General features: G+C 42.2%; 1 protein-coding gene across 3 annotated transcripts in view; it reads right to left on the reverse strand.

Moving 5' to 3' along the window:
- Positions 1-25,337, reverse strand: part of LOC126092375 (DNA mismatch repair protein Mlh1) — a 60,782-nt gene that overhangs the window by 22,926 nt on the left and 12,519 nt on the right. For 2 of the 3 annotated variants that reach the window (XM_049907933.1, XM_049907930.1), the window contains 6 exons: positions 13,107-13,324; positions 12,687-12,997; positions 6,788-6,961; positions 6,640-6,703; positions 5,986-6,175; positions 1,624-1,793 (listed from right to left, as the gene is read on the reverse strand). In XM_049907933.1, coding sequence (XP_049763890.1) covers positions 1,624-1,793; positions 5,986-6,175; positions 6,640-6,703; positions 6,788-6,961; positions 12,687-12,997; positions 13,107-13,324 — 1,127 coding nt within the window. The remainder of the gene's footprint in view (positions 1-1,623; positions 1,794-5,985; positions 6,176-6,639; positions 6,704-6,787; positions 6,962-12,686; positions 12,998-13,106; positions 13,325-25,337) is intronic. The other variant, XM_049907931.1, reaches the window with a different exon arrangement.

The raw sequence follows: 25,337 nt of genomic DNA on the forward strand, positions 1-25,337 counted from the left end.
CACCCAGAGGGACTACCAACTGCAGTGTATGTACAGTGTACTGGTGAACTCGTGGTGTGGGATGGAGGTGAGTTGCAGTGCTTCAACACACTGATAGGAGATGCCCCTCTTTGCTTCAGTGTGTTCAGGACCCCCAGTGATCTGGGCAGTTTGTTTGGGAGTGAGAGGTAAAACACTGCAGGCATGAAGGGGTAGCTCACATGACTATTGACAAGGGGCAACAGCAGACTTGCACACCATAGAGACTTCACAAATGCTGAATCACAACAGTGCTATAACATGGGGGTCGTCCAACACACGCAGTGCGAGGGTGGAATGTGTGGTGGTGCATTAACTGCTGCATCTTTTGGCCTCACCATGAATTGTTCATTACCAGCCTGCACAATTTTGAACAAGTGTGCAATGAGCAAGATGTCTTCAAATAATGGGTAATCCAGTTTCAATGCAACTGTGAGGACCCCCAAGTCAGGTGCCACCAGACCACTTTACAAATCAAGAAATCGGTGTACAAAGCCTTCCAGCCTTTACTGGCACAAGTGGTATCGCATTTGCAGCTGAGACCTTGCTAGACAGTGATCCAGGAGTAGTACGATTAAACAGGCTGTTTACAGTACTGGCGAAACTCTATCCTGGAAGCAACCTCATATTATCTCTAGCAACAATAATTAGTCAACAGAATACGTATATCCTGAAAGAAGAAAGCGATGGAGTCAGGCAGAGGTGCCAATTTTTGGACAGAAGAAAAGTCTGAGATGCTGTCCATGACAGAAATAACAATCACTACAATGAATCATCCGTGACTTGAAACATTGTGAAATGTTGTTTAAGCCACGCCCCGTAGCATCACTGAAAGGTGGAAATGAGATACGGGGGTTCTAAGGCCTGGAGCAAAGTGGTGTCATGAGGCTGGAGTTAGTCCACCTGAAACTGAAGTGACTTTTGTAACAAATCTATCTGCAGTTGCTGCTGCTGTTGCTCCAGTAGGCAAACCAGTTTAGTGTCCATGCAAACAAACACTTTCCTTTTTCCTTGTCAACAACGCTGTATATGCGTTTAGACAGATATCAATGTACACAATGGAACCCAGGAGAGAAACAGGTGAAGCCGCAAAGTGAAATGGCCACATGCAGAAGAGAACACAATACCGAGCAGTAGTCAAGCTAAACACAACTGACCGTGACAACAGACAAGATAGAGACTAACACAAGCTAAAACAACCTATGCCACAATGTGGTACAAAGAGAGACCTTCGCCCCAACAATGTCAACAGGCCAAGAACAAAGAGAGACCCAATCCAAAGGTGACCGGAAAGGAGAACCAAGTCCCAAGCAAGGTTGTTATTGAACAGTCAGCAGCACAGCGATTATAGTACCTGGCAATATCAGAAGCTAGTACAGAACAGACTGATTGTGTGGCTGTACTTATATCAGCTGCAAGGAACGCTATTTATTGACATGTTAAAGTAGTGAGACGGATGGCATGCACTCAATGTGATCAAAGTGCTGCAGTGATACTATACCCTCCAACAGCCATCTACGTCCACTTCCTGTGGTGGGCATTTAACTTTCACAGAGCTAAATACCAGAATTAGCAGTTAAATAGTAATGCAGTTATTATACTTACTCGAAATGGATGGAACTGGTTCCCTGTTGCTAAATAAAAGTCAGATGCATAGAAGTCAGCCAGCTCTCGGGCTATGGTGTGGAGACACGACTTCTCTTCTGTCCAAACAACAGCAGTGGCAAGTTGGACAAAAAACTTTGGTATGTACCCAATGTTAGGCTTTAGCTCTCCTGAAAAAAATTAAGTTTTTGATAGCTCTAATACAGCTGATTTTTTAAAAATAGGGTTTGTGGCATTTATAATGAGAATCTTCTCACACATGAGTCACTTAGCCTACAAGAAAATTTTTGATTAAGGATACTTCGAATAAGAAACAATATTTGTGAAGAAACAATATAAAGGAAGGGAAAAATTTAGGATATTTTACATAAGTTTGGAGGTAGGAAAGGTAGAGGCACAAAGAGGCAGTTCTTGCACTGTGCTTAATAACAAAAGCAAATCCTCAGAAAAATCGCAACACCATATGATCTGATGACCTAAAACAAGTGTTTGACGATGTCAAATGGTGCAAAATGTTCAAAATTGTCATAAAATCAAATGTAACATACAGGGAAAGATGGATAATACACAATATGTACAAGAGCAAAGTGGGAGCAATAAGAATGGAACACCACAAATTATGTTTTTGGATTAAAAAGGATGTACATCAAAGATGTAGTATTCCTCCCATACCGTTCAACCTGTACATCTAAGTAGCAATGCTGAAAATAAAAGAAAGGTTCAGGAGTAGAATTAAAATTGAAGGCAAAAGGATGTCAGTAATATGATACACTAATGACACTGCTATCCTCAGTGAAAGTGAGAAAGAATTACAGGAGTTGTTGAGTGGAATGGAACGGAAAGGAAAGTATAGTGAACCCAGAATATGGACAGATTAAATAAACAAGGATCAGCACATTTTGTAATGGGATTGTTTGGTCAGCAGAAAAGCATTACGGAGGTGTTCCAACAAACTCTAGTGGCAGATGCTGCATTTGAGATGATGTTCATCACAGAGAGTTTAGTGTTGAAATTTCAAGAGCTTACATTCCAAGAACAGTCAACAACATACTTCTTCCTCTCACATACATCTTGCAAAATGATTAAGATTAGAAAATTAGAGAAATTTGTCATCAGAGCTTCAGCATCAATCATTTCTCACATGCACCAATTGTGAATGGGAAAGGAATTGGGGGGGCAGGGGGGGGGGGGCTAATTGTACCAAAAATACCCTCTGCCAGACACTGCAAGGTGGACTGTGAAGCATAGATGCAGATTTACTGTAAATGAAGAGCAGACCAACACAGGCAGAGAGGATATTCTCACTAAAAGAAGTCTTCTAGTAACAAACACGGGCCCTGAAGAAATTTCTGGGAATGTACAGTATGGAAAATATTCACGGAGTGTGGGGAAACCACAAAGAAAGAGAGTCGAATTGTTTGAGGTGTGCTGATAGAGCTAAGCTGGAGATTAAGTGCACTGATACATAAGAAATCAGGAGCTCCTTCACAGAAACAGCAAGGAACAAAATATGCAGAAAACACTGACCAGTAAGTAAAATGAATATGATGATAGGACATGTGTTAAATAACTAGAGAATAGCTTCTACCATATGAAAAGAAGCCATAACGGGGAAAAAACTTTAAGGGAAGACAGAGATTCCAATACATCCAACAAATAATTGACGAAATTGGATGTAAGTGCTACTCTGAGAAGAATGATACAAACAAATAAACAAGTGAAACAGAAAATGGTAAGCAACACCAGGAAGAGAAGCAAACTCTATCCATGTGAGTGTCTATAAGTGTTTTTTTAGGCAGGTGGACAGAGGTACGGAGGGGAAACAGGGTGGGAAGATGGGGGAGACCCATTTCAGTTCAAGTAGGTATTCAGAGATATTTCACAGGAACTCAGAGCTCAACTCTTATCACATACTTCCCACAACTATGTTAATTCAGTCATTACTTTATTTCAAAATGAAAATCATTACCCTACATATTTTACTTGCATCTTTTCCATTTATTTGATTCTTTATATTTGTGTTTCTGTTTTTTAGTGAAGCATCACTTTAGTTGCCTCCTGCACAACAGTAGGAATATTTTCTTCACTGTAGTGTCTGTCTTTCCTTCTATACTAGCGATAGGCACACCATGGATGGTACTATATTACAGTATGGTAATATAAACTGTTCATAACAAGCTTTGCACTGTCTGTATATTTGCCAACACCTGTGGACTTTGATTCAATGGAAGCAAGATATGAAACAATAAGCCTCATGAAACCAAAAACAATTTTATTCTGAAATAAACCCAAAAGAATAACCAAAATAAAATTTGTCTGTTCGAAACTAGATGTCTGCAAAATCGAAATCTGCTGCTGGGTAACATTCAATACTAGATTGCTTCAAACTATGCATTGTAATGTACGTGGATGTTCCTTGGCATGCTGCTCACAAGATGACTGAGACGTTGCTGTCCAAGCTTGACCAAGTTTACGACAGTAAGCCTCCTGAGATCATTCAGTAAGTGAAGAGATTCCTGAGATAACACACTTTAATAATTTCAACTGGTCTCAAGCCTACTGAACCAGGTTTATGTCAGAAGATACTGCACACATTCCATTTGAGTGCCTCCTGGAGGAAGGTGTTCACAAAGCGGGCTCTGGGTGCTCATGAATTATTGTCTCTAAATTGTGAATCCTTCACCTGTATTCTTTGGTACTGGGATTAACACTTCTCCTTGAATTATCTTACTTGTCTTACACTTTACATACCCAATGGAGCAATTTCATCATGCACAGTTCTCCCAAGGATACCAATAATTCTGAGAGACTGTCATCACTCCATGTGTATTCTCATACATTCTGAAAAGTCTCTTAATACCTTAATTATATTAGCCATTTTTTTCATGAATGAAATATAGCTTATCTGTACCAAGAGCAAAGAATTCTACTTGTTTTACCTAACAAGGAAAAAATCTCTCAACAACTTTCTTTGGTTAATTATGAATCAAATGTGATTTTCGAAGTGTGCCAATTTCAGACATCTTAATGAGTTTTTCTTCTCAGAGCAAAACAGTATCATTTAATAATTATTATTCTCAGATACTTCAAACATTTCACCTGCTGATAGCATCACATATGAGAATTTGAGAAGTAATGAGTACATTTCACCCCTTTACTAGCATAATACACTCACAGAAAAAAATATCAACACTGAGGAGACACTGGTAGGCATGTCTCTACACATGAAAAACAATGTCAATTCAAATTTCACACCAGTTGCGTCAGAATGACACTAGTAGCCCCACTATGAGGACACAAATCGGGCTTGCTTTAAATAATGCTGGAACTGTTGTGAGTGTTAGTTAACTTTGAGATTGGATGTGGTGAGTTGATATTAGTCAAGAAATAGGGTAACAAAGATGTCATTATCAATACCTCACTCAGGTCATATAATAGGGTTACGAGAAGCTGGATGTTCCTTCTGTGATATGGCAGAAAGCCTTGGTAGGAATATAGCCACTGTACGTGATTGCTGGCAGAGGTGGTCACGAGAATGTATGGTCACAAGAAGGATGACTGTCCTGTTCACCATGGGGCTCTGGTGCATAGCACTGCATCTGCAGCAGCAATTTAAGCAGCAGTTGGCAGCACAGTGACAACGAACTGTTACAAAATGGTCACTTCAAGGACAAAAAAATGGTTCAAATGGCTCTGAGCACTATGGGACTCAACTGCTGTGGTCATAAGTCCCCTAGAACTTAGAACTACTTAAACCTAACTAACCTAAGGACATCACACACATCCATGCCCAAGGCAGGATTCGAACCTGCGACCGTAGCGGTCGTGCGGTTCCAGACTGGAGCGCCTTTAACCGCGCGGTCACTCCGGCCGGCTCACTTCAAGGACAGCTCAGAGTCAGATGCCTGTAGAAGTGATAGCTCACTGGAGGACAGAGTGGACATCTGTTGGTGTTTTCTGATGAAAGATGGTTTTGCCTCAGTGCCAGTGATGGCCTTGCGTTGGTTAGGAGGAGGCCAGTTGAAGGCTTGCAACCAACCTGTCTGCGTGCTAGATACACTGTATCTACACTTGAAGTTACGCTGTATGGTGTGATTTTTTCACATTTGCAATGACTTTTCTCGCACTTACATTAACCCGTCATCTTGCCATGTTAATCACTTAAATAAGTTAAGTAGACAAATGTACTTCCGAAGTTTCATGAGTCTACATTAATTATTTTTAGGTGTTGTAATTTTTTTTTCCATCAGTGTATTTACAATTACTGATCTTATATCACAGGTTGTTGCATATCATACATTAATATGGGATTAGCCCATAAATGAGTTGAATATCAACTAAAACATTACAAAAGTTGATTACCTAAAACTCTTGGTAACCTCAAAATGAAACCATCATCAATTTTAATTGAATAATAATCATAGAGCAGAGGTGCTTTCACATTTAATAGATTCTTCAGTTCAATGGCTTTCTGTTCTTGGATTTCTCCAGCATGAGTATTTTCATTATTCAAGCCAAGCTTTAGGACATCCAGCAGTGGAAGTGGATTCTCCTGCAAATTTTTAACAATATAATTAATTTAGTTTTTTTGATTTCACTGAAGGAGTAACCCATTTCATTGTGTTTGTGTTCAATATTTTGATGACAGTAATATCACTTAAACTGAGCAAGTGCACAGTTATGGCAAAATCAAGAAAAATAACTGGAAGTAAGTTTCCAATTAAAGCAGTTGTTGAAACATTGAACAAAAATGTTATCAATAACCTGACAAGAAACATAGATCTTTTTTTTTCTATAACTAGTCATATTGGCACACACATTGAAGGAGGCGACTGTGGCTTTCCACAAAAGAATTAATGCATCACTTGTCTGCACGGATGAAAGAGATTCTAAAAAATATATATACCAAGTTAGATGAGCTGGGAATCAAACTGATTGCACATTAATAACAAGTCAAGTTCAGAAAGGCTGTAGTACCTTTCATATACAGCTAAGGAACATAAGAACTGTACTTACTGACAGATCCCAACATGCCATGTTTCCAAACTCTTGTAAGATCTTTTGGTACAACAGTTCTCTACTGAAAGAAAATCAAACAGTCAAATCAAATTTATTACATGGAGATTGTATATTCATAAAAAAAAAAAAGAGAAGAAAAGCTTACGTTAATAAATATGTGTCACAAAGCATCAGAGAGAGTTCATGTTGTATTAATGCATAACGTTCATTGATGCAACCAACAAATGTAGCCTGATTCAAAACTGTCTTGTACTCTTCATTCACACTGTCTCTTACTGTTTTACATAATTGCAATAAACTTGTGAGACGGAATATGCGCCTGAAATAAACAATACAAATCAATGCGTCTTTTTAATTATTTTTAGTTTTAAGAAATACTTCAGTGAACTTTGAGCAGTGTTTATAGCAATAATTTACACAGTAAACTGCAAGAAACACCTCTTTTCTTATTGTACTTTTTTATTTATTTAATTTACACACTGCAGTAGGAGAAAACAGAATATAGTATTTTCTGCAGTTTAGCTATTAACTGTTCTATCAGTTGACCATTCATTATGGAAATAAAGGCTCAGATTTTATGGTTGCCTCAGGTCAGCACTATCTAAAAATAGTAGTCATTATTAGCGGAGGGGCACAAAATAATTCTATGTCCTGTAACACTTACTTGTAATATAATACTTGATCACTCATTATGTGTTAGCTACAAAGAAAAACCTTTTGTGCAACTGTCTCCAGCAGACTCAGAATGTCAGTGGCACAATGTTGTAGCCTGAACCGAACCCAAATTGAGTATGGAGCATCATCAATTCAAAAGCTAGATATGAAGTGAGATGGTCATTTTCTCTAAGAACTTCCCTGCATAGCCTGTAAGGACACAGTGTGGCACATGCAGTCCTTCCTAAAGTATTACAATGGGATCTTTCATGTGTCAAAACTCTTCTGTCTTAACAGTAGGGTGGAAAAGTTCAACAAAAGAATCTTTTGCATTCCCTACCAGTGCTGCAAAATGTTTCTTAATGAAGTAAGTGAAACATCCTAGCTGAACACAATATCGAAAACAGCTCCCAAGAGCAGCGGAGGGGAGGGGGGGGGGGGGGGGTGTACTTGGACAGGAACTAAATGCTGACAGGATGTGGCAGTTGCTTCAGCATAATGTTCTGCTACTCTCAGGGCTAACCTATCATGGTGTTCCACAACAGTGCATACAAAACATGGACCTTGCCGTGGGTGCCTCAGCGATACAGATAGCCGTACCGTATGTGCAACCACAACAGAGGGGTATCTGTTGAGAGGCCAGACAAACGTGTGCTTCCTGAAGAGGGGCAGCAGCCTTTTCAGTAGTTGCAGGGACAACAGTCCGGATGATTGATTGATCTGGCCTTACAACACTAACCAAAACGGCCTTGCTGTGCTGGTACTGCGAACGGCTTGAAAGCAAGGGGAAACTACAGCTGTAATTTTTCCAGAGGGCATGCAGCTTTAAAGTATGGTTAAATGATGATGGCATCCTCTTGGGTAAAATATTCCAGAGGTAAAATAGTCCCCCATTCGGCCATTCGGATCGCCGAGCGGGGACTACTCAAGAGGATGTCGTTATCAGGGGAAAGAAAACTGGCGTTCTACGGATCGGAGCATGGAATGTAAGATCCCTTAATTGGGCAGGTAGGTTAGAAAATTTAAAAAGGGAAATGGATAGGTTAAAGTTGGATATAGTGGAAATTAGTGAAGTTCGGTGGCAGGAGGAACAAGACTTTTGGTCAGGTGAATACAGGGTTATAAATACAAAATCAAACAGGGATAATGCAGGAGTAGGTTTAATAATGAAAAAAAAATAGGAGTGCAGGTAAGATACTACAAACAGCATAGTGAACGCATTGTTGTGGCCAAGATAGACACGAAGCCCGCACCTACTACAGTAGTACAAGTTTATATGCCAACTAGCTCTGCAGATGACAAAGAAATTGATGAAATGTATGATGAGATAAAAGAAATTATTCAGATAGTGAAGGGAGACGACAATTTAATAGTCATGGGTGACTGGAATTCAATAGTAGGGAAAGGAAGAGAAGGAAACATAGTAGGTGAATATGGATTGGGGGTATAAAATGAAAGAGGAAGCCGCCTGGTAGAATTTTGCACAGAACATAACTTAATCATAGCTAACACTTGGTTCAAGAATCATGAAAGACGGCTGTATACATGGAAGAAGCCTGGAGATACTAGAAGGTATCAGATAGATTACATAATGGTAAGACAGAGATTTAGGACCCAGGTCTTAAATTGTAAGACATTTTCAGTGGCAGATGTGGACTCTGACCACAATCTATTGGTTATGAACTGCAGATTAAAACTGAAGAAACTGCAAAACGGTGGGAATTTAAGGAGATGGGACCTGGATAAACTGACTAAACCAGAGGTTGTACAGAGTTTCACGGTGAGCATGAGGGAACAATTGTCACGAATGGGGGAAAGAAATACAGTAGAAGAAGAATGGGTAGCTTTGGGGGATGAAATAGTGAAGGCAGCAGAGGATGAAGTAGGTAAAAAGACAAGGGCTAGTAGAAATCCTTGGATAACAGAAGAAATATTGAATTTATTTGATGAAAGGAGAAAATATAAAAATGCAGTAAATGAAGCAGGCAAAAAGGAATACAAACGTCTCAAAAATGAGATCGACATGAAGTGCAAAATGGCTAAGCAGGGATGGCTAGAGGACAAATGTAAGGATGTAGAGACTTGAATGGAAAAACTGGTACAAGCCGACCTAGGGGAAGATCAGTTTGGATTCCGTAGAAATATTGGAACACGTGAGGCAATACTGACCCTATGACTTATCTTACATTAAGGAAAGTCAAACCTATGTTTCTAGCATTTGTAGACTTAGAGAAAGCTTTTGACAGTGTTGGCTGGAATACTCTCTTTCAAATTCTGAAGATGGCAGGGTTAAAATACAGAGAGTGAAAGGCTATTTACAATATGTACAGAAATCAGATGGCAGTTATAAAAGTCGAGGGACATGAAAGGGAAGCAGTGGTTGGGAAGGGAGTGTGACAGGGTTGGAGCCTCTCCCCGATGTTATTCAATCTGTGTATTGAGCAAGCAGTAAAGGAAACAAATGAAAAATTTGGAGTAGGTATTAAAATCCATGGAGAAGAAATAAAAAGTTTGAGGTTCACCAAGGACATTGTAATTCCGTGTAGCCATGCATGGAAGTGAAACATGGACGATAAATAGTTTGGACAAGAGAATAGAAGCTTTCGAAATGTGGTGCTACAGAAAAATGCTGAAGATTAGATGGGTAGATTACATAACTAATGAGGAAGTATTGAATAGGATTGGGGAGAAGAGATGTTTGTGGCACAACTTGACCAGAAGAAGGGATTGGTTGGTAGGACATGTTCTGAGGCATCAAGGGATCACCAATTTAGTATTGGAGGGCAGCGTGGAGTGTAAAAATCGTAGACGGAGACCAAGAGATGAATACACTAAGCAGATCCAGAAGGACGTAGGTTGCAGTAGGTACTGGGAGATGAAGAAGCTTGCACAGGATAGAGTAGCATGGAGAGCTGCGTGAAACCAGTCTCAGGACTGACGACCACCACAACAACAACAACTTCTATGCATTACTCATCATACTGTTATTTGCAATAAATGTCAATGTTGAGATGAATTAGTTAGTTTGTAGGTGTTCTGTGGGAATTTTAATTAAGTGTGTGTGTGTGTGTGTGTGTGTGTGTGTGTGTGTGTGTGAGAGAGAGAGAGAGAGAGAGAGAGAGAGAGAGAGAGAGAGACTGCTGTAAGCTAGAAAACGGGAGACTTGATGAGGTTCTTCCATGGACAGCAGAGAAATCACTAACAAGGAGGCTAAAATTTATGCCATTCAGGTATAACTTGAGACTAAAAATTGGAGATAGGACAATCATAAAGGAAATAGAAAATGAGATGTAGGAAAAGGTAATAGGTAATTGGCAAAGAAAGGATACTCTTTACAGCTTCTATGTGTAAAACGAAAGGAGATAAAGGGTGTTGTAATAGTTCCACTTCAGGTATTGTTTTAACATTTTTACTTTATTTAATTTTGAACTATCGGCCAACTGTGCAAATAAAATAAAATAAATACGTGTAAACAACAGCTGAGATGGAACCATTACAATGCCCCTCACAAACATATAGCCACATGGAAAAAATTATTTAGAGATAATACCTGTTACCTGAAGAATGAGCCTCATCCAGCTGTACAAGAAAGTATAGTGCAGCAGACTATTAGGAAGAATATTTCACTCAGAATGGTAATGAAGCCAAAGAGGGAAGAGGAGTCTTGCTGCTGGGCAACAGATATGGGAGGAGAAAAGGAAGGATGGAAGGGCAAATTCCTTTGTTGCATGTGTGAAGGAGCACCTTTTTTGGGTTAACCTTTTCATTCATCAGCAGTACTGAAACAGTTTAAGGTAACTTAAGTTACAAATAATATGGGGCAACATTCACTAATACACAACAGGATAGAAAAAAAAGGTAATAATGATGAAGTTCAACATTGTAACAACAAAGAAAAATCAAACCAGATGCTTGATATTTTAGTATTCATATCACTCTTTGAATGCATGAGCTGTATTATCTTTTCTATAACCAGTTACAAATCAGTAATGATGATCTTCACAACAGGTTAGTGTATTCAAAAAGAATATAAATATTAGTGGAAGTAGTGCTCTATGCTTAGAAATCATTAGCAATAACATTTACGTACAATGCAGATATTTCTGCTTTATTGTTGGCGCCGGCCGGTGTGGCCGAGCGGTTCTAGGCGCTTCAGTCTGGAACTGCGCAATCACTATGGTCGCAGGTTTGAATCCTGCCTCAGGCATGGATGTGTGTGATGTCCTTAGGTGAGTTAGGTTTAAGTAGTTCTAAGTTCTAGGGGACTGATGACCTCAGATGTTAAATCCCATACTGCTCAGAGCCATTTGAACCATTTTTTTAATTGTTGGCATACACACTGGCTTGAAAAAATATGAGACTAGAAGGAATATTTTGTATTACAGAACACTTTTTTATCATATTCCAGCCATCCTATACCCTTTTTTGTGGCTAACCAGCACTTATTAACCGCTATTTACATATGACAGTGGTGAGTATGTGTGGAATCTTGTATGAGTAAATGTTAATAAGTCAAAACATTTTAAATTATTTGATTTCAATACAGTCTTTGGCCGTAGATAAATTGTGAATAAGTAGTAATAAACTCTATGACGCTAAAATTCACTCTACTTGAATCATGTAAAAATTTCATCATTTCAATATTCATTTTCCAAGGCTCTGCAGTCAACTGTCTGCAAACAACTTGCCAAAAAGCAACAGTTGATGCATTGTTCCCAAATTTATGATTTCAACCTGATAACTGAAGGAAGTCATCATACTGCTTTAAATTACTGCAAATCTTCAAAGCAGCATAAACTCTGGCAAAGGGGAAAACCACGTCATTTCAGCAATCTTCACTACTTTCTTCTGAAAAATTTACATAGGAAAGTTTGCAATATGTGAGCAGCAGTCATCTGAATCTGCACAGTCACATACCATATAAAGTGAATTACAAATGGTACACTGTGGTTTTTTTTTTAAATTGAAACCTCTATTAGTTACACACACACACAAGGTAAAATTAAGAAACTTCGAAGTGGCAATCCAATGGGATGTTCTCAGCTGAGAGACAACCTTAAATCTTAACATACAAAATTTCCTTGGAAGAAAAATTGCAGAAGGCAAATGAAACTAGAAGCAAAATTTTCAAATCAGTCAGTACAAGAATTGAGCCATCAATAGCAATTTATGTCTTTGAGGACAACTTCCACTCAGGAAGTACAACATAATATGTAAAATGTCTTACTTGTGTTTGGTTCTGCATTAAATAAATTAATTTAGAAGCCAGCTTTAAATCTGCTTACAATATCCCATATTGTAAAATTTAAATAGCGGCTGTACAAAAACTTTTACACCATCAACATATATTACCAAGTTATTAACACAGCAGAAGCAGACGGGTCCAGTACCTTTTCACTGTCTTTCCTGATGCTTTAGTAATTTTATTCTGTTGTACTGATAATGCATCTCCATTCTGCAGAGGTGCATTGTTGTCAGATGTATCACTGTCCTTTTCTTTCACACTTGAGAACCCATCACACTTCTCTGGAAGTTTTGTTTTTGAGATCTCTTTGTCACTGGTATTTAAGTTTGTCTCAGTCGGACCAAAGAATTTTTCCAATTTCTGCTCCTTGCTATCTGTTCGAACTTTCTTATGGTCATATATCTTACTGTCTGCATCAGCCACTTTTTTGACAACTGGGGATAGTACTTGCTGAACCTGCATAAAAATAGATTTAGAATGTTGTATATGACCACTTATATGTAGAAAGTAGAGAGAGACAACTTATACAGAGAAAGAAATAAGGAAGACTACATGTCATACTCACCACATAACTGCGAGTGTCCTTGCACTGAAGCAGTTCTTTCTCTGCATGGATACGCAATGCTTTGATGATGACGTCTTCGTAAAGAAAGCACACTAAATTCTTGGAAGGATGAACATTGACATCCACAAATGATGGATCAATGTCTAATCGTAAATAAACAAATGGGCCACCATCTGTCAAAAATTTGTTATACATATCTTCAATTTCCTTTTTTATGCCTGTAAACATATATAGTAGTTTATGTTAGTGAATTTGGTAATATCTGTTGTGAGTAAGCATAATTATTGCCTCAAAAATTATGGATGAGAAAACTGAGCTACTAAAAGAGAAAATTAAAAATCCTAATACACTCTGCAAGTGTAAAATAAATTATCATCTAATGTTGGATGACACATATCATCTTTCTATAACTAACTGTCACTGCACGGGTACAGATCATTTTCTATTTTCTAAACAATTTTCTTCAAGCTTTTATAAAGTTCTCCTTAGCTAAAGGAGAGAATCTGTGAATACAAAGTTATTTTTCAAAAACAATATTTAAGAAAGCTAAACAGCCTCTGAATTGACGTCTTCCCATTTTAATAGTGAATTACAAAGAAATTTTCAGTAAGATTCACAGTGTCATTGAGATTTAACAACATTAAGTTATTCTGTGCCTTCTTAATTTATTTGGCCAGAACAGCGTCATTTGTATCATGTTGTAGATGAGAGAACTAGAGTTCTTTTTGCATATAGCTGCAAAATGTGGTACACAATATACCTTTCACTAGATTCTTTTTTTTAGTAAATAAATGCTGCAAATGATGACCTTTACAGGTAATATGAGAACATGATGTTGCAAGGACAGCCTGGCATGTTGTAACATCTCTTGTGTAAGGCAATCAAGATTTGTTGGTTTCTGTAACTATACTATTTGTTTCAAAGAATGCATAAGAAAAACTGTCCTGGCTTAAGATGATATGGGAGCCCAGGGCCTGGCCCCAGTATCACTCCTTTCCATTGGTGTACCAGGACACCAATGCAAACAACTGCCACTGAATGCAGTTGAGTCCCACTATGTTAACACCACATTCTGCAACAGTCTAGCAGTTGAATGTGTTCCAGCAACTGTGAGATTACATCTAAGAGAAACTGCAAGTAGTATGAGCCAGCCAGATAGCATCAGAAGTTGCCATTTTGAGATGTGCCACATTTTTACAACACAACTTTGGCATGTAAACATGGCAGTCTCTGAAGAAGAAAGGACTATTCAATGTGATACATGATAGTTAAAAATAGTGGCATTACCTATGTCAGACACATTTGCCAAATGGAATACCACAAATCATAGCAACTGACAGATTCCAATTGGGAGCTTTGTAAATGGTATAGAACTGCTACAGGGCAGTCACATAACACTTCAATACTGACATAAGATGTGACAGTATAGTGGTGTGTTAGTGCCAGTCGGCTGTATGCAATAAGATGGGCCAATATGGAGATGTCACAATATGTGTTTGGAATTGTCTGTGACAACACTGTGAATGAAGTTGCCTGATATTTTGGTGCATCAACACTGAGCTCCAATGTGTCTACAAGGAATGGTGTACTACTCACAGCCATTTAACACAGCATAAGAACAATAGTCACAAAAAGATCCAACGCAACAAGGACAAGAGATGAGTGTCTTGTCTTTTCAAGGACAGTAAGTTTCAAGTCCATCAGAAATTGCTGCTGTCAATGACGACAGGTCCACCCCTCAACCGGTTTCCATGCAACATTACAATGGAAAAATGGAGTCTGGTACTTCATAGTAGGCCACTGCTCAAAGTGGCACATCAAGCTCCACAGCAAGCTGCACATCTCCAAATCGCTAATTCACCTAGATATTGGAGGATAGCTGACTGCAGGTTTGTAGTGTGCTCTAACAAGCTACAATTTTGCATCTTTTCAAATGATGCAAGGTGTCAAGCGCACCAATGGCCCAATGAAGCATTTAACTCCCAGTTTCATAATGAGTTTGCTGTGGAGACCCAAGGTCATGTTCACAGGGCTACTCACATGTTACTGGTTTGATGAACCCTCATGTCAACTTATTGCACCATAACAAGCCTGCTAAATCAATCAGTCTGTCAATCTTAATTCCACTGAAAATTTCAGACACTAATTGTAATGACGAGTGAAATGTAGCAATCAATAGCACCACAATTTGGTAGCTGTGTGGGTCTAATCATCGCTATATAGCTTCGTCTGGAAACGGGGTGTCTGAAGAAATTTGTGGTCATTCTTCTTCACCGAACTGTTACATGGTATTAAAGTCACATATCCTCAGATTGACTAATTTTTTGTTTTGTGTGCTTATATGATAATCTTATTTGCATTTGTTTTATGGGTTCTGTCTGTTTCAATTACTGAATTAAGAATGGTACTGATGGTTTCTGCTGTCATCTGTCACCTAAACTGAGAAGACCAGACCTCTTTGAGGACGTCCACATCAAAACTGGTATCTGTGATCAAGATAAAGTTGTGGCAACAATGATTACCAAAGTACAATGGACAACTAAAACAAATAGAAAGATAACCATGTTAAGTAAACTAGATAAAAAAACAGTAGTCATGTGTCAATGAGGAACCTAAATCATTCAGGACAGGATGAGAGCAAGAGGAGGAACATTGGTTTAAGTTTAAAAAAACTGGCTGACCACACACTGGATAAATATGTACCCAGTAAACAGTTCATAATAAGATGGGCCCTCCATGGTACTGTAAAGAAACTTTTAAAGAAACAGAGACTACTGCATAATAGGTGTAGAACATAGCACAGATCTACAGATGGAAAGATGGTAGATGAAACATTTTTGGCTGTCAAGAGAGCAATGCGTGAAGTCTTCATTGACTACTGCAACTGTCAAACGATCTTTCACACAACCCAAAGAAATTCTGGTAGTATGTAAAGGCTGTTAGTGGCACCAAAAGGAATTGCCACTGGTTAATCCTCGTACCACTGAAAAGATGAGTGAAACAAGTGTTCGTGTCAGTGGTGTTGAGAAACAGCTGAAATTGTTAAAATTGAACAAAGCTGTGGACCCGGTGGAATCCCTGTCAGATTCTATACTGAATTTGTGCCGAGTTAGCTCCTCTTCTCCCTATAATCTATTCCCAATCCATCAAACAAAAGACAGTGCCCAGTAGTTGGAAGAAAGCACAGGTCAAACCCATACACAAGAGATGTAGTAGAAGTGATCCACAAAATTACCATGCAATATCCTTTACAGCAATTTGTTGTAGAATCTTAAAACATAATTTTAATTGCCAACAGCCTCAGTTGCACCGTTTACCTAGAATTTACCTAGGTTTCAGTCGGGATAACCCAACCTTCTTCAGAATAAAAGTAACTGCCGTTTGTCCATAGTGGACATCGTCAAGCTAAAACTACCAATCCATATATTATCGCCAGACTGTAAAAACTTATCTGAAACTGCCTTGGCCCCACTTCGCGTCTGCGATACGGTACTCGTGGCTGTTGCATCGCGGTCGCGAAGTGGGACCGAGGCAGTTTCAGATAAGTTTTTACAGTCTGACGATAATTTATGGATTTGTAGTTTTAGCTCGATGATGTCCACTATGGACAAACGGTAGTTACTTTTACTCTGAAGAAGGTTGGGTTATCCTGACTGAAACCTAGGTAATTTCTAGGTAAATGGTGCAACTGAGGTTGTTGGTTGTTACAATTAAAATTAATATTTGTACAGTTGCTGACAGGGCCGCAAAATGTTGAAAATATCTTAAAACATACTCTGAGCTCAAACATAGTGAGGTGTCTCCTCCTTGCCAACCAGGATTCTGAAACACTGATCGTCCAAAACTGACCCAAATCACACTTTTCTCAAAAAACATACTGAAAGCTTCGGATCAAAGCTACATTACCCATAATCACTTCTTCATCATAGGATACAGAAACAACCAGCCACAAATGTATCTCTGCTCACTGTCACATCACAAAGGATAGATTAACAGGGGTGTAGAAACACCACCATTATACACTCAGCACAGAAAGAGGTTGCCATGACTGATAAGTTACAGGAAACATCAGTAAGCAACAATGACCAAGTACAGGTCTGTAGAAATTCCTCATGAGGTGATGCAACCCATTTGCCAACAGATCACCAATCAGGTGTTTGGTGGAGGCATTACTGTATGGTAGATGTTTGCACGGAATCCCTTATAAATCTGTTATCTCGTATGTGCAAATGGGTTTCTAGTTCAATCAGTACTACAACACCCCAATTTTCTGAATGATCCAAATACCATGTATAAAACACATCTCAGTGTTTGTGAAGTCACATCTCCTGAACTATGTGTTGTATAATTATATAATTTTGTATTGACATTCAGTGGTGTATGTGGATACTGTATACAAAATGCATTGCAATAGAGCTAGCAGTAAGAAAATAATAAATTTACGTCATGCCACATGGCGAAGTTTTATTACACCAACAGTGAAAATGCAACAAATGATAAACTTTATTTTTTTTCATTATTTGTGGAGTAGGTGTCAGTGAGAATAAGTTTCAAAAAGCTTTGAAAAAGTGCTCTCCTTCTCATATACTGGACGAACATACTCAGGGAATTTTCTTGTTGTGAGTTATGCTGCTCCAAGACATACACATACAAGGTGTGTTAAGAAACTAAAGTATGTTTCATCACTGTTTTTCACATGAAAGATTCATTGCCAAAAACAAATACACCATGGCATCACAAACTATACAACTTGCACTATTTTTCAACATAGTTATCATTGACATTGAGACATTTGTCACGCCATTCAACCAATTTGAAAAAATTGTGTCCTGTGATGCAAGGAGTTATTGCAAGGTCTGCTCCACCTCAGCATTGGTTGGAAGTGACATCCTGAGAGTGTGGCTTTCAATGCAGGGCACACGTGAAAGTCCATTGGGACAAGATTGGGATCCTGGCCAGGTTATCCAATCTCTCCCATCCGAAGTGACAAATCTGATCCTGTTTGAGTCTTCCTGTGTGTGTTTTGCGATGTCAGGCAAGAGTAAATCACCTTCACTTGTGAGTCCTGGACTCTTTTGCTGAATGGCAACCTCAGTTTGATGAAGGTATTGCAGTAGTGTGCCACATTGATGGTCCCTTGCTGGAGGAAGTCAAGGAGAATAAAACCTTTTGCGTTGCAGAACCCTGTGATCATAACCTTTCCTGCAGAGAGAAAAAATGGTTCAAATGGCTCTGAGCACTATAAGACTTAACATCTATGGTCATCAGTCCCCTAGAACTTAGAACTACTTAAACCTAACTAACCTAACGACATCACACAACACCCAGTCATCACGAGCGGAGAGGAAAACTTTGAATATTTTCCTCACTGGTGAACTGGGATGCTTCCATGTCACTGAGGTGGCCTTGGATTCTTGGGTAAAGTAGAACAACCCATCTCATCGCCTATGAGTATTCTGAATAGGAACTCATTTTCCTCTCATGCATACGGCATCAAGTGAGCAAGGCTGCTTCCCATTCTTGTGATACAGGATCATGGATGACTCACATACTAGTCCCATGTCCCCATTCATACGCGATAACAGCACACACTTCCATTGGCAACCTCGTTGTCAGGACACGTCTGTCTGCCATTCTAATAACCTCAGGCATGCCAGCTTGCTGCTATGTTCTCTTCTTCAGTGCTCTGTGCACACATCATTACTCCTCCGCTGAATGAGCAGATGTCAGCATTTTAAATTAGGTCAATAACATATGAAATAACAAAAATTAAATTTTTACTGGATCTGGAAGCCAATGGATGGGCGACTATAACTGGGACTACACCTGCCTGTGTCCGTTTAGTAACACAAACTGCTCGCTACGATACACCACAATGATTTTGTACTATATTGCTCACTGGAAGGAGGTACAATTTTTCCAACCTTACAATATGCCTCTTCAATGCTGCATATTTAATGACTTGTTCTCAGTTCCAATGTTAGTCATTATTTTGAAGGCTGTTGCATCGAAAGGCATACCCACATACTAAGATACAAAGTTTTTACTTAGTTAATTGGCTTGATGTTGGTTCCTTTAGAGGTATGATAACATCAGCAGGCTAGGTTTTTTTTTTTTTTTTTGTGGTTTTAGGGCGCACAACTTCAATGGTCATTAGCGCCCTGACGACATTAAGAATGCATCGCGAGGCACAAGTTTAAAACAACAACTAAAAGGGAAAACACGATAAAAGACAGACTGACAAGCATAGGATTAAAAAAAAGCATCATCAAATGACCTTAGTGAGGTTTGTCAAATTGATAAAACGTAGAACACGAGCAGCTGCTCGTGGGTCATCCGCTAAAACGGCATCTAAAGTACATGGCAGGTTAAGATCGAGACGCAGTGCGTTAAAATCCGGACACAACATTAAAATGTGGCGGACCGTCAGCAATTGCCCACATGGACAGAACGGCGCCGGCGCAGCCGTCAGCAGATGGCGATGGCTGAACCGGCAGTGTCCAATTCTTAACCGGGCCAAAACTACCTCCTCCCGCCGAGAAGGGCGTGAGGAGGACGTCCAAGCCACGGCAAGAGGTTTCAAGGCCCGAAGCTTGTTGGCTGTAAGGGCAGCCCAATCGGCATGCCACAGCGATAAAATGCGCCGACAAATAACCCTGCTAAAATCTGACGAAGGGACACAACAAGAAGCTGTCCGAGGCTGGAGGACCGCAGCCTTGGCCGCGGCATCTGCAGCTTCGTTCCCAGGGATACCGACATGGCCAGGGACCCACATAAAGCTAACAGGAGAACCGACGTCCACCAGCTGCCGAAGAGAGCGTTGGATCCGGTGCACGAAAGGGTGAACCGGATACGGATCACTGAGGCTCTGGATGGCGCTCAGGGAATCGGAGCAGATGACATAAGCAGAATGTCGGTGGCGGCAGATGTAAAGAACAGCCTGGTAGAGGGCAAAGAGCTCAGCTGTGACGACCGAACAAAGGCCATGGAGCCGGTATTTGAAACTTTGTGCCCCGACAATAAAAGAACACCCTACCCCGTCATTGGTCTTAGAGCCATCTGTATAAATGAAAGTCATATTGATGAACTTCGAACGAAGTTCCAAAAAACGGGAGTGGTAGACCGAACCGGGATTAACCTCTTTCGGGAGCGAGCTGAGGTCAAGGTGAACGCGGACCTGAGCCTGGAGCCAAGGTGGCGTGTGGCTCTCGCCCACTCGAAAGGTTGCAGGGAGTGAAAAATTAAGGTGTTGAAGGAGGCGACGAAAGCGAACTCCAGGGGGTAGCAGGGCAGAGACATACAACCCGTATTGACGGTCGAGAGAGTCGTCAAAAAAGGAACGATAAGACGGATGGTCGGGCATTGACAGTAGCCGACAGGCATACCGACAATGCAGTATATCGCGCCGGTAGGTGAGTGGCAATTCGCCAGCGTCAGCATGAAGACTCTCTACGGGACTAGTATAAAATGCTCTGATCGCAAGTCGTAAACCCCGATGTTGTATGGAGTTGAGGCGGCGTAAGATGGATGGCCGTGCAGAGGAGTAGACGAAGCTCCCATAATCCAGCTTGGAGCGGACGATCGACCGATATAGATGAAGTAGGATGGTTCGATTCGCTCCCCACGATATACCACTGAGAACACGGAGGACATTTAAAGAACGGGTACAACGGGCGGCCAAATATGACACATGTGGAGACCAGCTAAGTTTCCTGTCAAATGTAAGGCCTAAAAATTTGGTTGTCTCCACGATTGGGACAGCAACGGGACCGAGTCGTAAGGACGGTGGGAGAAACTCTTTGTAGCGCCAGAAGTTAATACAGACCGTCTTCTCGGCAGAAAAACGGAAGCCATTGGCGACACTCCAGGAGTAAAGACGGTCAAGAGAACGCTGAAGACAGCGCTCCAGGACACGTGTACACTGCGCACTGCAATAGATGGTAAAATCGTCCACGAAAAGGGAGCCTGATACATCAGCTGGGAGGCAATCCATTATTGGATTGATCGCGATGGCGAAGAGAGCGACGCTGAAAACTGAGCCCTGTGGCACCCCATTCTCCTGGCGAAAGGTGTCGGACAGGACAGAACCCACACGTACCCTGAACTGTCGATCCATTAAAAAGGAACGAATAAAAGAAGGGAGGCGACCGCGAAGGCCTCATGTATGCATGGTGGGGAGAATGCCCGCCCTCCAACAGGTGTCGTAAGCCTTCTCCAAATCAAAGAACACAGCCGCGGTCGGGCGCTTCCGCATGAAGTTATTCATAATGAAGGTCGACAAGGTAACCAGATGGTCAACAGCAGAGCGGCGTCTACGAAATCCACATTGTACATTGGTAAGTAGGCGTCGAGACTTGAGCAGCCAAACCAATCGAGAGTTAACCACTCGCTCCATCACTTTACAGACACAGCTGGTAAGCGAGATAGGTCGATAACTGGAAGGCAAGTGCTTGTCCTTCCCCGGCTTAGGAATCGGGACAACAATAGACTCGCGCCAGCATGCGGGAACATGTCCCTCAATCCAGATGCGATTGTATGTTCGAAGAAGAAAACCTTTACCCGCAGGAGAAAGGTTCTTCAGCATCTGAATATGAATAGAATCAGGCCCTGGAGCGGAGGACCGTGATCGGCCAAGTGCGTTTTCGAGTTCCCGCATGGTTAATGGGGCATTATAACTTTCACAATTCGAGGAGCGGAAGTTAGGTAGCCTAGCCTCCTCTGCCTGTTTGCGGGGGAGGAAGGCAGGGTGGTAATGAGCAGAGCTCGAAACCTCTGCGAAAAAGCGGCCGAAGGCATTGAAGACAGCCTCAGGGGCCACAAGGACATCATTCGCGACCTTCAAGACAGAAACTGGTGAGTGGACCTTAGTGCCAGATAGCCGGCGCAGGCTACCCCAGACAACAGAAGAAGGAGTAAAACTGTTGAAGGTGCTTGTGAAAGCAGCCCAGCTGGCTTTCTTGCTTTCTTTAATAATACGACGACACTGAGCACGTAATCATTTATAATTGATACAATTCGCCACTGTAGGGTGGCATTTAAAGGTGCGTAAAGCACGTCGACGAGCACGTAAAGCGTCTCTACATGCTGCGGACCACCAGGGGACCGGTACGCGACGTGAAGAAGTAGGGTGAGGGATGGAATATTCAGCAGCAGCGATAATGACTTCCGTGAGGTGTGCGACCTGACGATCGCAGCTTGTGAAGGTTTGATCCTGAAAGGTCGCCCTGGAAGAGAAGAGCCCCCAGTCTGCCTTGGAGATGGTTCAACTAGAGGAGCACGGAGAGGGGGTATGCTGCAGGAGATGGATAACACACGGAAAGTGGTCGCTCGAATATGTATCAGAAAGTGCATACCACTCAAACCGGCGTGCAAGTTGGAGAGTACATATAGAGAGGTCTAAATGGGAATAGGTGTGAGATGTGTCCGAAAGAAAAGTAGGGGCGCCAGTATTGAGGCAGACAAGATTGAGCTGGTTGAAAAGGTCTGCTAACAAAGAGCCCCTCGGGCAGGATGCTGGAGAGCCCCAAAGAGGATGGTGGGCATTGAAGTCTCCAGTTAACAAAAATGGTGCAGGTAGCTGAGCAATAAGTTGCATCATGTCTGCCCTGGTAACGGCAGATGACGATGGAGTGTAAACGGTACAAATGGAAAATGTAAAAGTGGGGAGAGTAATGCGGATGGCAACTGACTGCAGGCCGGTGTGCAACGTGATGGGATCGTAGTAAATATCATCCCGGACCAGCAACATAACCCCTCCATGAGCTGGGATACCTACCACAGGGGGTAGGTCCAAACGCACAGAGGTGTAGTGTGCCAAGGCAATTTGATCGCATGGGCGTAGCTTCGTTTCCTGGAGGGCTACGACGAGCGGACGGTGCAAGCGGAGCAGCAACTTCAAGTCCTCTCGGTTGGAGCGAATGCTGCAAATATGCCAGTGAATAAGTGCCATCGTAAGAAAAGGAAGATGAAAGAAGGGGTCACCTCGAAGGCCGCTGAGGGCCTGGCTTCGAGCGAGCACTGCCGCCGCTATCAGTAGGCGGACAGTCATCGTCCATTGGGTCTATAGGTTCATCGGCCATCTTGGGAGGATGGCCGGGAGGGGGAGCTTCCTCCGCCGGTGAATGGCCAGATGTTCGGCTACCAGCGGTGCGGCCAGGCGAAACGGATGACGGCCTGGGGCAGCAACCGCTGGGTGGCGCAGGAGAAGAAATGCGCCGTGGCGGAGAAGGAGAACTGTGCTTCCTATGAGCCTTCTTGGAAGGACGTTTGGTGGAAGTACCGGTCGAAGGCTGGGAGGTCGAGGTAGGTAGGAAGTCTGCACGGGATGGTTCCTTCTTGAAGGCCCGTGCATCTGACTTCGGGGTCTTCGTCTTAGCAGAAGTTGATGAAGGGGCTGGTGTCTGTGGGGTGATGGGAGGAAGAGGAGACGTCGACCGCGCGATCTTAGCACTGGCCGAACGGACGACCGTGGTGCTGAAGGTCAGATCGCATGTCTGGGTTGCCACCTCCCTGGTAGTCCGAGGAGAGGCGAGGACAGTACTGTATTTCCCCGCTGGGAGCAGCGCGGGCTTCCTACTAGCCAATAGCTTGCGAGCAGCCGAGGTGGACACTTTCTCTTTGACCCGAATTTCTTGGATACAGCGTTCTTCCTTATAGACAGGACAGTCGCGGGAGGATGCGGCATGGTCACCCTGACAGTTCACACAACGAGGAGACGGAGGTGGACAGTCACCCTCACGGGCATCCCTGCCACAAGTGACACATTTAGCCGCATTGGAACAAGACTGTCGAGTGTGATTGAAACGCTGACACTGGTAGCAGCGCGTAGGTGTCGGGACATAGGGGCGAACAGAAATAACCTCGTAGCCCGCCTTGATGCGCGATGGCAGCTTAACACTATCGAAGGTCAAGAAAAGTGTCCGGGTCGGTACAAGGTCATTGGTGACCTTTTTCATGACCCTATGGACAGCCGTCACGCCCTGCTCAGCGAGGAAAGATTGAATCTCCTCGTCAGTCAATCCGTCGAGGGAGCTAGTATAGACTACACCACGAGACGAATTCAAAGTTCGGTGGGCCTCCACCCGGACAGGGAACGTGTACAGGAGTGTGGCCCGAAGCAGTTTTTGTGCCTGAAAGGCACTCTCAGTTTCTAGTAATAAGGTACCGTTACGCAACCTGGTACAAGATTTGACAGATCCGGCTATGGCATCTACGCCCTTCTGGATAACGAAAGGGTTGACAGAGGAAAAATCCTTTCCGTCCTCAGATCGAGAAACGACGAGGAACTGTGGGGCAGGCGGTAGTACTTTTGTCACTGGTGGCTGGTCACGTTTCCGTTTTTGGGCAGAAGTAGAAGTCGAGAGAGATGGAGTGGAATCCATTGCGGAGGAATCCCCCATGATTGCCAGCGTCTCCGATGGCGCGCTCCTTCCTTGTGGGGACCCTCTCAGAGGGCACTCCCGCCTTAGGTGAATGTTTACACCTCAGGTCACACCTCCCGAGAAACAGACGGAGGGACCAATCGGCATGGTCAGAAGGTATCAGCTCAGGCAATCACCCCTCCCCGGGCCTGGCCTTTACCAGGGGGTACGAGCGTGCCTTACATGTCTACCCAGGGCGGGGAATTACGCGTTACCCCGTCACCGGCTACGCGTGCGAACGCGTGGGTCGGCCTACAGGCATGCACAGGGAGGAAGGAAGAAGAGGAAAAAGAAGAGAGAGAGGGAGAAAGAGGACAGACTGTCTCAAACGCCGAGGCGGAGACCAGAGAAGGCAAGGAGAAGAAGGCAATGAGAAGGCAAGGAGAAGAAGGCAATGAGAAGGCAAGGAGAAGAAGGCAATGAGAAGGCAAGGAGAAGAAGGCAAGGAGAAGTCAAGGGAAAGAGTAAGGGAGACAGTGAGGTGGAGAAGAGCAAAGAAAGGAACCAACCAAAGGAAGGAAGAAACGAGAAGTGAAAAACCAAAAAGACCACAATCATAGGTCGTGGAACCATCCGTCTCCGGACGCAGGCGCTAACTACCCCCGTGAGGGGGATGGACTCCTTTTAGTCGCCTCTTACGACAGGCAGGAATACCTCGGGCCTATTCTAATCCCCGGACCCGCAGGGGGGATCAGCAGGCTAGGATAGTACGTAGAATATTAACTGAGGAAAGGTCTGTCAAAATATTGTAATTCTCAAATTATGAAATGAAGTACAGCATCTGAACTTTTAAACATTAGGAGTTTGAAAC

This window comes from Schistocerca cancellata, chromosome 7 (genome assembly GCF_023864275.1).
Source record: "Schistocerca cancellata isolate TAMUIC-IGC-003103 chromosome 7, iqSchCanc2.1, whole genome shotgun sequence".
NCBI classification, from domain to species: Eukaryota; Metazoa; Arthropoda; class Insecta; order Orthoptera; family Acrididae; genus Schistocerca; species Schistocerca cancellata.